Source organism: Littorina saxatilis, linkage group LG10, assembly GCF_037325665.1.
Source record: "Littorina saxatilis isolate snail1 linkage group LG10, US_GU_Lsax_2.0, whole genome shotgun sequence".
NCBI classification, from domain to species: domain Eukaryota; kingdom Metazoa; phylum Mollusca; class Gastropoda; order Littorinimorpha; family Littorinidae; genus Littorina; species Littorina saxatilis.
Window position 1 is genome coordinate 16,510,951 of NC_090254.1, and position 12,500 is coordinate 16,523,450.

Sequence of the window (12,500 nt, forward strand, 5' to 3'; positions counted from 1 at the left end):
GTTTACTCATTTCGGTAAGTATAGACAGAATGTTATAACTAAAACGTTCCTGGCATCCCGTAGTCCGCAACAGCCAGCCTATGCCTGATGTCTCCCAACAGAGCTGTAAAAATAATGAACAACGAAGTTATATTTCAGCAGTAAAACCAAAATCTCACGCAGTTACGGTTAACGATTTCGAATTTGTGATTGTTTCAGACTGAAACTCCGCTTAAACTCCAACCGGGAAATGACCGCATACGAAAATAAGGGAATGGACATGCGCAGTAGAAGCAGCAGCAAGGAATTTTTAGCCAATTCCGATCACGACGAAGAAGACCCCTTTGGGAACATGATGTTTGTGAGCATGCGCCAGAATTTCTGCTACGCAGATCCGGTGACGTCACGCGGAAAGATGATTCAGGTTTGGATTATGTCTCTTTGTTTTACGCCCTTGTTTTCTTCATTTTGGAGATCACATTGATTTCACATCTGCATGGTTTCATTTATTTCTATTTTCAATTTTCGTTACATTACGTTTAAACGTTTTATTATAGTTAAACTGAAATTAAACTGCTGTAAAAGTGTTATCATTGCAACAACGTGATACATTACAGAGTTTTCTTTGCCGGTAGCCTAATTGTTATTTTCCTGTTACAAAAATGTTATAGTGACGCGACTTCAGTTACAAATGGACACTTTTACGCATTTTGCGTTGACGGCTTTATCAAAACACTGAATTTTTTGGGGAACATATAACAAAGGAAGCCTCACACGATAACTGAACGAAAACAACACAAGGTCGCTTTCATTATTGATCGTGCTTGGATGTAGATGGAAACTTTGGAAAACAGAATGCGGATACGCAAGAAAAATAATGCAAATTAATTCACAAGAGACGTATTCAGTTCCGCGTGATGCGATGGCTTTTGTACTTGTAAGCCGTTACAGGAGTTACCTTACACCATAAAGTTGGCGCCTTCAAAAGTTTATTTTAAATCTTTTGATAACTGCAAGACTTATTTTTAAGCAGACGATCATTATTGCTTCAACTTGGCAAGTGTTTAGTGTTCCTCGCATGACAACATTTGCAAAATGTCGCCGAAAAGGGGAGTGTGTATAGATGGAGATACGCGCCTAAACATTCTGTCTTCTGACTGTGCCGGGATTTAGTCATGTGCAGAAAAGTAGTCAAGAGAGAAGCTGCAAAGGGTGCCTAATATGTGACAGTAGTATGAGCTATTAGTTGCTGGAATGGATACTGAGGTCTGTGAAACAAATGTAGAATCCAGCCGGTAAAAGGTTACAGCAGTATTCAGTATTTGCTGGAATGGATACTGAGATCTGTGAAATCAATGTAGAATCAAACCGGTAATTTTTTTCAGAGCTATTCAATATTTGCAGGAATGGATGCTGAGATTTGTGAAACAAATGTAGAATCAAGCCAGTAAAAGGTTTCAGAACTATTCAATAGTTGCTGGAATGGATACTGAGATTTGTGAAACAAATGTAGAATCAAGCCGGTAAAAGGTTTCAAGTCAGGTCTGTGGAGCTTTTTTCATCCGGCAGTGCTGAAATAAGTATCGGTGTCTCTCACGTTAAAACACTTTATAGTAGAATAGAATCTTTAATTTCCATACTCAGATTGGTGAAAGGACCACGTACGTCACCTGATTGCCGTAGACCTAGCGCAGTTAAAAGTTGACGTCACATCTTTTAAGAGTTGCGACTCGTAGTTTTCAGCAAACGATTATGTCTGCTTTAAATTCGCAAAAGTTCAGTGTCCCACTTGTGACAACATTTCAAAAACGTCTTTGAAAAAAAGGACACCGTTTTTATGACCTGACAGATGTGTGGACGCTTGAGACTACGGACAATGCCACGAAGATAATTGTGAGAGGATATTTATATTGCAAAGGTGAGTGCAGCACGTGCAATCTAAAATTGTAAAGACGGTCAGCATCTTCCATAACCGAGGTAAAACCACTTAGTGAGACAGTGGATACAACGCTTGTTCCAAGCTGAAGACAATCTGTGGACTAAGTTGGCTGATGAACAATGCTTCTTTCCCTAAATCGACAATTATTTTGTCGTCTTTTTTATCAGCAGACTAGACCACTTCCAGACCACTTCCTGCGTCTGTATAGGATAGGAGAAACATCGGTCAAACATGCACTAATATTTATATAGTTTTGAGCTAAGAGCCACACAAGAAAGCCTGTTCGAAATATTAGCGTCAAAGACGTGTTTTTCTTCAGCAAAAATTAGTATGTGATAATGACGTGAGGGTGGAAAATACTTATCTAATACTTATTTTTGATTCAAAATGTGTTTGAAGACGCCACCATAAACCATCGGATATTTGTTGTTTTCATATTAATAAATGTATGTACATTTCATGTACAGTTAAATGGAAATAAAACACAGTTTACACCAAAAGACGATCGACGAATACTGGCAATTTGCAACTTTGACTGTAAAAAGAAAATAAGTGTATTCGCATGCTTATATCTATTTGTGTTTGTGCGGGCAATATCATACGGCTTCGCAATCAGTCAAACTTAACATGGCTTCAATTCGGTATAATACGTAAAGTCCTCAAACCGAGTTTATTTTGAAAGTTAATTGCCGATTGACAGTCATTCCTCCTACAAAAGAAAATCAGATTAGTGGTTCCACCAAAACAATAAATATGGAAGAATTTCTTTGTGTAAACACGTAACACAATTCAAGGAGTTCTATAGAATATCAGTACTGTTTGTGTCAAACATCATAATTGTGTCATTTTTAATCTGTGTATGGCACGGTGAAAAAGCGTTAGCTTGAGTTCGCATATTTATTGGTTGTTGTTTTTATCAAAACTGTCCTGAATCTTCGCGAAGCTGGCCCCACGGATCTTTAACACTGAGTTTTGTGTAAAAAACTTTGCAAATTCTTCGCGAAGTCGAATTCAGGCTGAGCTGAGGACCGCCTTTGTTGTATCATGTTTGAATACAATAACATCTTGTTTAAACAAACACAATTGATTAACCCATACATGACGCTTGCTGCAGATGATACGAGCAATCGCGCTGATCGTCACTCCACTAGCAATGCTAATGGGATTCACCGCTTACTGGCTGGTCATCAACGTCGACGAATCCAATGAACTCAAACGGGTAAGAATTTCCAACCCTTTACGTACGCTAAGGGGCAACTTATACCTGCGCAGAGTCAGCGGTACGTATACAGACGACGTACTGCAGATAATTGAGGTAATTCTTTTTTTTCCCCGAGCGAGTATAACGAAAGGGAACATTATTTTCAACAAAGAAACCACACGGGTTCCGGTTTCATAACCGTGGTTGAAGTACACGCGTATCTGGTGCTACTGTCTTTTCCACTTTCCTTTAGGTTCCTTCAGGCTCCTTCAACCTTTTGCCTTTGAAGACTTATTTTTCCTGAACATTTCCAGAAAGACCAAATAATTAATACTACCATATCGGCTCGCTAACATGATATCATTAATGTGCGCATTATTTTAAATTTATTTCCGGCAATTTTTTTTCTGGATGCTCATTTAATGGAAGATCTCATCCACGGATTTCCTCAGCAGAGAAGCTAAGTGCTGTACGTACAGACTGATGATCTTCAACGTCTTCAACCCCTTTCTTATTACACCCCCGGTATAGGGGTGTGTATAGGATTCGGTCGATGTGTTTGTTTGTTTGTTTGTTTGTGTGTTTGTGTTCGCATATAGATCTCAAGAATGAACGGACCGATCGTCACCAAACTTGGTGAACAGGTTCTATACATTCCTGAGACGGTCCTTACAAAAATTGGGACCAGTCAAACACACGGTTAGGGAGTTATTGGTGGATTAAGATTCTACAAGGACTTATAGAGGGACATATTAATGGTCAAAGGGAAATAACCTTCTCAGTTGGTGGCAGTGAGAATGGTAAGGACGGGGGTGTTTTTCCTACCTCGGAGGAATTTCTTGTTTCTTTACAGGCACAGAACCAGATTTTAGACGCACATTTAAGGACGGGCTTAACTGGGCGAAGTCGACGACGCGAAGTATACCTCACGAAGCTGGCCGCACGGAGCTTTAGTACTGAGTTTTCGGTAAAAAGACTTCGCGAAGTCTTCACGTAGTCGACTTTGGGCTGAATTAAGGACCACATTTAATGGAAGACGTCATTCACGGATTTCAGCTGGAGAGAAGTTAAGTAGTGTACTTCGAGATCGATAATCTTCAATGTCGTCAACCCCTTTCTTATTTCTTTACAGGCACAGAACCAGATTTTAGACGCACATTTAATGGAAGACGTCATTCACGATCGATAATCTTCAATGTCTCCAACCCCTTTCTTATTTCTTTACAGGCACAGAACCAGGTTTTAGACGCACATTTAATGGAAGACGTCATTCACGATCGATACTCTTCAACGTCGTCAACCCCTTTCTTATTTCTTTACAGGCACAGAACCAGGTTTTAGACGCACATTTAATGGAAGACGTCATTCACGATCGATACTCTTCAACGTCGTCAACCCCTTTCTTATTTCTTTACAGGCACAGAACCAGATTTTAGACGCACATTTAATGGAAGACGTCATTCACGATCGATAATCTTCAACGTCGTCAACCCCTTTCTTATTTCTTTACAGGCACAGAACCAGATTTTAGACGCACATTTAATGGAAGACGTCATTCACGATCGATAATCTTCAATGTCTCCAACCCCTTTCTTATTTCTTTACAGGCACAGAACCAGGTTTTAGACGCACATTTAATGGAAGACGTCATTCCCGATCGATACTCTTCAACGTCTTCAACCCATTCTTATTTCTTTACAGGCACAGAACCAGGTTCTAGACGCACAGTTAATGGGAGGCGCCATCCATGGCCTACAGCTAGAGAGAAGCTCAGTGGTGTACGCTATTCAGACTGCCAACACCAGCAGCCTCAACAGCAGCTACTACTTTAGCGACGGGTACATTGATGAGCTGTCAGACTGGCCTGGTGCCTGCAAGTACAAGAACAAGACACACCTGAAGGTAAGGCTAAACAAAAATATATGTTGGTTTAGGGTAACGTGACCAAATAAGATAGGGTCGGTAGGTCGGCTTTTTTTATTTTCATTTTATTTTTTTAATTTAAAAAACCCAAATTTAGTCGATTCTAAAGGAGGTTACTTCCCTTAGTCTCGGTATGGCTCGCAAAATGTGCAATTTAAATTTTTTAATTTTTTTTGTAAAAATGAATGAAAAGTTTTAGGGTCGGCGGGAAAAAATAGGGTCGGTCGGGTTACCCTAAACCAATATATATATTATGTGTTTTTCCTAATGCAATCTAAGTCTTGGCTTAAATTCGGTTATGACCTGCTTCAGTAACCCCCTCCGTAACAAGTACGTAATGACTAAGACAGCCTGTCCGAAAAAAAATAATCATTTGGTTTCTTTTCTGTAGTAGGTCACACCCAGGAAAAATCAAGGGAGGTTAAATGGCTACGGGAACCGTTAGTGTGTGTACTTTTGGAATGAAGGGGGAAATGTGGACTGAACATGTCAGGCATTTACAGCGTGCGATAACTATTTAACAGAATAGGTCATCAAGGGAATCTCCGTGAGACTGTTAATTGCAATCACAAGATGAGTAGACCTACACACTTTAAGGGTAAGGAAAAAAACAATCGATATTTTCCATCGATAAGACCCGTTCGTCGAGATTAACACATAATATACTGGTGTCAGGCGTAAGCACGGGTGTGTATGTGTACGTTTGCGTGTGTGTATGAATGCGTGTGTGTGTAAACGTGCGTATGTGCGTGCGTGCGCGTACCTATGTTAATGCGTGTGTGTGTGTGTGTGTGTGTGTGTGTGTGTGTGTGTGTGTGTGTGTGTGTGTGTGCGTGCGCGCATGTATGTGCGTGTGTTTGTGTATATGTGCGTGCTTGTGTTTATGTGCGTTAGCGTGCGTCCCTGGGCGTACCTATATGTGCGCGTATATATAAAGACGTGTATATGCCTTTCCACACGTGTGTGTTTTGCCAGGACTCTCTATGGTCACATCGGAACAACCTGTCACGCAACGGAACGTTCACAACCCACAAGGAGGTGGAGTTTTACACAGAGATCAACCAGTGTTTCCTCATTCACCTCGCGGAAACCTCCAAGTACATGCACCATGGCACGCTCTGGCAGGTAGTTTATTTTGTCATTTAATCATGTCCTTTGAATGAATCGTTGAAAATTCGAGAGAAAAAAACACCAAAACGACGACAATAGCAACAGCAACAACAACAACAACAACAACCACCTGAACAAACGAAAGGAAAAAGAAAACCCATCCACCCACTCACACACACACACACACACACACACGCGCGCACGCACACACGCACGCACGCACACACGCACACGGCACACACTAACGCACGCACACACGCACGCGCGCACACACACTCACACACACACACACACACACACACACACACACACACACACACACACACTTTCTTTCTTTTCTTTCTTTACAAACACACTTTCTTTCTTTTCTTTCTTTATGTGGTGTTTAACGTCGTTTTCAACCACGAAGGTTATATCGCGACGGGGAAAGGGGGGAGATGGGATAGAGCCACTTGTCAATTGTTTCTTGTTCACAAAAGCACCAATCAAAAATTTGCTCCAGGGGCTTGCAACGTAGTACAATGTATTACCTTACTGGGAGAATGCAAGTTTCCAGTACAAAGGACTTAACATTTCTTACATACTGCTTGACTAAAATCTTTACAAACATTGACTATATTCTATACAAGAAACACTTAACAAGGGTAAAAGGAGAAACAGAATCCGCTAGTCGCCTCTTACGACATGCTGGGGAGCATCGGTAGAGAAGAAAAAAGAAAAACAATTACATCCCAAAACAAGAGAGGTAAGTTTATCACACGTTTAACTATAGACGAAACGAAAAAATGTTTTGTATTGGGATTTATGACTTATTAGACGAATTCCGGAAATAACTCTGTCAAGTTTTGATCGGCAGCAAAGGGTTGTCTTTCCTTGGAAATAAGAGGGCTAACAAAACCACGTGACACAATAGGCCAATTATTATTGAGTTGCGTGTCTTGCACGTGCTCGCTGACAACGTGTAGCAGCACACCGCTCGCTAGTGATTGGTGTACACTGCCACGCGGGTTTGTTTGCCTTTTTTAAAATTTTTATTTAACCCCATCAAAAGTTATTTCCAAACATCGTCTATTACACTAATTTCGAAACTGAGGCCAGTGTTGATCTGCGAAATTGTTTCAGCAAAACATTCCCACTCTGTACAGGAACAGGGGCGGATCACATCACTCTAAAGTGTTTTTTCCAAATTTCTTTGGGGACATATCGACGACGCGAAGCGCCCGAACCTCCTATGTAGATAAAACAAGGACTGAAAATGGAACAATCTTGTGCAAACTGAGCCAAGAAACGACCCCTAATACACCTTCCAAAAAGTTAATTTGTTCACATATTCATGAAATTCACATACATTATTAAAAAGTATAAAAACTACAACAGGCCTACGGCTTATATAGTAGTGTCTTGAAAACAAAATTTCAAAAGTGGATTTAATCCCAATGCCGTAAACTCGAATACAACGACGATTCAGCGTGTGGATTTAAGTCAGTTCGAAAACTTCTTTTCCAGGACTATGTCGCTTACAAAACCATCATCAAAGCCAAAGAAGCGGTGGGCGTGGCCATGTCTCTTGGAATAGCCTTCTTCGAGGTGGGGGATCTTCCAATAGATGACTTTTTGCTATTACGAGAGAACGACGGCAACGCCCAAGAAGATATTGACGCTTTCACCATGTATTCCGACTATGGCAAACAGAGGTAAAAGGATGATATTAATTCTATATTTTCCCCTTGAGTTATAAAAAGGGAGTTCGATATCGTCGTTTACTTTTTGTTTTGTTTCTTTGTTTCTTTGATTATTTTGTGTTTGTTAGCTTGTTTTTGTGGTGGGTAATATCGTGTTTAAAAACAAAATTCCCATTCTGGATTTCGGTGTTATTTATGAATGTAGGTAAGAGAGATGTTTACAGATGAACTATATGTCGCGGCAATTTCCTGATTGGACTGAAAAGATTGGTTTATTGTTCTCTGTATCTTCACATTATGTTAGTGCTGAGCAGTTTGTGACTCGAACAAACACATACGCTCACATAATCAAAGAAAGAGAAAAGCAAAGAAACAATCATGATCATCATGGTCATCATGATGATCATGATCATCATTATCATGATCATCATGATTGTCATCGTAGTCATCATCATCGTCATCATTAGCAGTAGCAGCAGGAGCAGCAGCAGCAGCAACAGCAGTATGAAACGTTAAAAATATGTTACACATCCTGTAAACTCAAGAATAAGTACACATACACAATATCTTTTCGGGTCACAAATGCATACCTAGATCTCAAGATTTTCATTCTAGAATCAGATAGGAAACTTTTACAATCTAATTTAGTTAAAAGAGAAGTCTCATTTCACATCCGCCTTTCTCCCAAAATGTACATCTAACAAAAACAGAGATACACAAACTGAAACAATCAAAGCATCTCTTAATCTGATTCCGTACAATATTTAGATGATAAACAGGTGCGAACAACAGCAGCAGACGTATCCTGAAGTCTGCGCCAAGACGGAAGCCGGCAGAAAGAAAAGAAAGACCGACACCGAATCCCAAATGTATCCCCTGACTAAAGTTAAGACAACTTCTACCCACAGGTACGAGCAACAACAGCATACGTACCCTCAAATCTTCGCGGAGATGGAAGACTACAGACAGAAATGGGCCATCAATAGTTACCCCAACGCGTCTTTTGAGGAAGGGGAGACATTCCACAACAAGATGCTGGCTTACCTTGACATTATGAATGAGGTCAAGGCCGACATGCGGATTTACTTGCTTGACGTCATCGACAGGGAGTCCAACAACGCCGACACCATGATCGTCATCGCTTCCATCGTCTTTGTCGTCGTCGTCATCCTCACGCCTACGCTTATCTGTTTGATGCACAATCTGACCAACTCCATCCAGGTAGGATCCTGTTTTGTTTTTTTTACTTTTTTTTGTTTTAAACATGTTTAATCACATTTTAAATACAATACAATACAATCATACAGATAATTATACACAATCTGACTAGCTCCGTCCAGGTAGATTGCTTATCTGTTTGGTACATTATTTAAAGAAGTCCCATTCAGGTAGATTTCTATTTAATTGGTTTGAAATGAAATTGAAAAGACGAAACATTTAAAGCATATTTTGGTCTGATTCCACATAGTATTATGATTATTTTGTTGCCGGATGGTTTGTGTGTGTGTGTGTGTGTGTTATTAACTATTAACTTTTGACATCGTGACTCAACTTTCCTTTTTCAAGTTCTAACATATTGACTCTCAACTTTCACCTCTCAAGTACTATCATCTGGACTCTGAACTTCCACGTTGTTCTAATCTCTGGACTCTCACCATTCACTTTAATTCTAAACTGTCACCTTTTAAGTTCTAACTTCTTGACTCTTAACTTTCACCTTTTAATTAGTTGTAACACCTTTACTCATACTCATACTCATACTCATAACATTTTATTGATCCAACAAAGGAAATTAAATTGGTCATCAGCACATATAGGTCATTAATTAATAATTATAAAAGAAGAAGAGAAGAAAATTTATAAAACCCATGATAACAAAAAAATATCTAAAGTAATATATGTACAACTACAATACCCTTTTTACTTGCACACTTGACACACCGACACACCAACACACATGCATACATACCTACATACATACCTACATACCTACATACATACATACATACATACATACATACATACATACATACATACATACATACATACATACATTCCATGTTAAAGTGTAGTTACCCTAAACTTTCATCTATCAAATCCCAACATCTTGACTCTCACCATTTTACTTTTTAAAATACTAACACCTTGACTCTTAATTGAAAGAAACGTCCAAGGTTTTGGGTCACTTTTGATATTTATGTTGACACTCATGCTTCATTAATCACTACTGCATAGGTAAAAATGAACACGACTGCCTTCACGTTTTTAACCTCTCGACGTTTTGAACATCAGCGTTACGCCTTCGACGCCTCCAAAAAGTCGGAAGAGCTGAGCATCGAGAAGAGCCGCTCAGACAGCCTGCTGTACCAGATGCTGCCCAAATCGGTTGCTCAGCAGCTGAAGATGAACCGTACGGTGAGCGCTGAGCACTACGACTCAGTGACCATCTACTTCAGTGACATCGTGGGCTTCACCGACCTCTCGTCCCGCTCCACTCCGCTGCAGGTCGTGGCCTTCCTCAACACGCTCTACCACTTCTTTGACGAGTGTCTTGACCACTACGACGTCTACAAGGTAAGGGGGTTGGGCAGTGGAACGATGGTGGTGGTGTTGGGGTTGGGGGCTGGTGGTGGGGAGAGGGGTGGGTGTGGAAGCACAGTGGGTAGAGCACTGGACGTGTGATTTTCGGGTCACATGTTCGATTCTAAGGGCTGGTAGCTCAGTGGGTAGAGCACTGGATTTGTGATCCTCGGGTCACAGGTTCGATTACAGGGGCCGGTAGCTCGGTGAGTAGAGCACTGGACATGTGTTCCTAGTGTCACAAGTTCGATTCCAGGGGCCGGTAGCTCAGTGAGTAGAGCACTGGACATGTGATCCTAGTGTCACAAGTTCGATTCCTGGGGCCGGTAGCTCAGAGGGTAGAGCACTCTACTTGTGATCCTCGTGTGACAGGGGAGGCCACCGCTCCTTTCACAGCAGACTCTGCACCCGAGTTGTTGGCCTTTAAGTCAACACCTCTGGATTGTGGAATTCTGTTTGTGATGGGGTCTGGTGGTTTCCGATTGTCTGTATGTTCATGGAAACCTTCGGGTTTGCATAACAGTTTTTATAGGGCTAAGAAATTGGCCTTAACATTTTCAATCCTGTTTGATTGCACTTCGCCTCCCGAGGTGATCGTAGTGTTTCGGCACTCGGTTACATCTGGCGCTGCAAGCAGGATGGGACTCGGCATGATATGTTCAGGTGATGGCATAATATGACCACTGAACATTTTCGTGCTGTTCCCATTCTGCGAACTTGGGATGGACAGTGGTCCCCCGGTTCGGAACTTCGGGACGAAGTTCATTCAAACGGGGGCGATTGTGACAGGGGAGGCTACCGCTCCTTTCACAGCAGACTCTGCACCCGAGTTGTTGGCCTTTAAGTCAACACCTCTGGATTGTGGAATTCTGTTTGTGATGGGGTCAGGTGTTTTCCGATTGTCTGCATGTTCATGGAAACCTTCGGGTTTGCAAAACAGTTTTTTTAGGGCTAAGAAATTGGCCCTAACATTTTCAATCCTGTTTGATTGCACTTCGCCTCCCGAGGTGATCGTAGTGTTTCGGCACTCGGTTACACTCGTGTCACAGGTTCGAATTCAGGCCGAGACGGACACGAGTCAACTTTGTGCATTACTCAGAGTTCAGTCTGTTCTATGAGAGTCAGAGTGCGATTATCTTCGTGAATACGTTTTGTCGTGGTCAAGAAGTGCGAAGATGTGCTAAGCTCGTATGGACCTGTTTATTTTGTGCATGCACAACACGTGTATGATGGTTTAGTGAGTTAAGCTCTTCCTCAACGGAAGGTGGAGAGAGAGGCACAGAGAGAGAGAGAGAGAGAGAGAGAGAGAGAGAGAGAGAGAGAGAGAGAGAGAGAGAGAGAGAGAGCACTTTCAACGCTTATATTCTTTTTGAAAAGTTAAGCACCGTTCGCAATTTGTATATAGAGAGACAACAAAGAGTGTTTTTCCATCGCAGGTGGAAACAATCGGAGACGCCTACATGGTGGTGAGTGGTCTCCCCCAACGCAATGGTACCAAGCACAGCAGCGAGGTGGCGCTCATGGCGCTTGACCTCATGTCCGGTGTGCACAGCTTTACGATTCCTCACCTTCCGGAGGAACCGCTGCGTCTGAGAATTGGTATCCACACAGGTATGATAGTTATGGAGTCTTGCTTTGCCCATATCTATTATTTGATTTTAACATGTTTGTGTATGTAAGTCAATAAGACATGCAAAAGAATTGAAAGTAAAGAGCCCAGACGTCAGAACATAAAAGGAAAAGAAAGGCTGGTATGTTTCAATTGTTTAGTTCAAAAATAATATAAAGGATGCATAGTAACATGCATAGTTTATTTCTGAATAGATTCAGTGCAGTGATGTAAGAATTTTGAATGATCAAGTCCAATAAAAATCTAACAAAATAATTACAAGGTCTGGGTGGGTTTTTTTCTTCTTAAGAAACAGATTTTTTTTTAATACAAAATGAGCAATATGCCATCGATCATTTGTGACTTTATGATCAGGCATTAATCGGTTGATTGATTATAATTACACAGGATCAGTGGTGTCGGGAGTGGTGGGGACCAAGATGCCTCGCTACTGTTTGTTCGGGGACACAGTCAACA

The 12,500-nt window shown here is 41.2% G+C and overlaps 1 protein-coding gene across 1 annotated transcript in view; it reads left to right on the forward strand.

Moving 5' to 3' along the window:
* The window catches only part of LOC138978281 (uncharacterized), a 140,803-nt gene that overhangs the window by 125,364 nt on the left and 2,939 nt on the right, over window positions 1–12,500 (forward strand). Inside the window, exons 2-10 of the mRNA XM_070350959.1 lie at window positions 199–403; window positions 3,033–3,137; window positions 4,821–5,021; window positions 6,018–6,167; window positions 7,659–7,846; window positions 8,743–9,055; window positions 10,127–10,408; window positions 11,851–12,025; window positions 12,432–12,500. The exon at window positions 12,432–12,500 is cut by the window's right edge and continues 30 nt beyond it. Coding sequence (XP_070207060.1) covers window positions 230–403; window positions 3,033–3,137; window positions 4,821–5,021; window positions 6,018–6,167; window positions 7,659–7,846; window positions 8,743–9,055; window positions 10,127–10,408; window positions 11,851–12,025; window positions 12,432–12,500 — 1,657 coding nt within the window. The 5' untranslated portion in view covers window positions 199–229. The remainder of the gene's footprint in view (window positions 1–198; window positions 404–3,032; window positions 3,138–4,820; window positions 5,022–6,017; window positions 6,168–7,658; window positions 7,847–8,742; window positions 9,056–10,126; window positions 10,409–11,850; window positions 12,026–12,431) is intronic.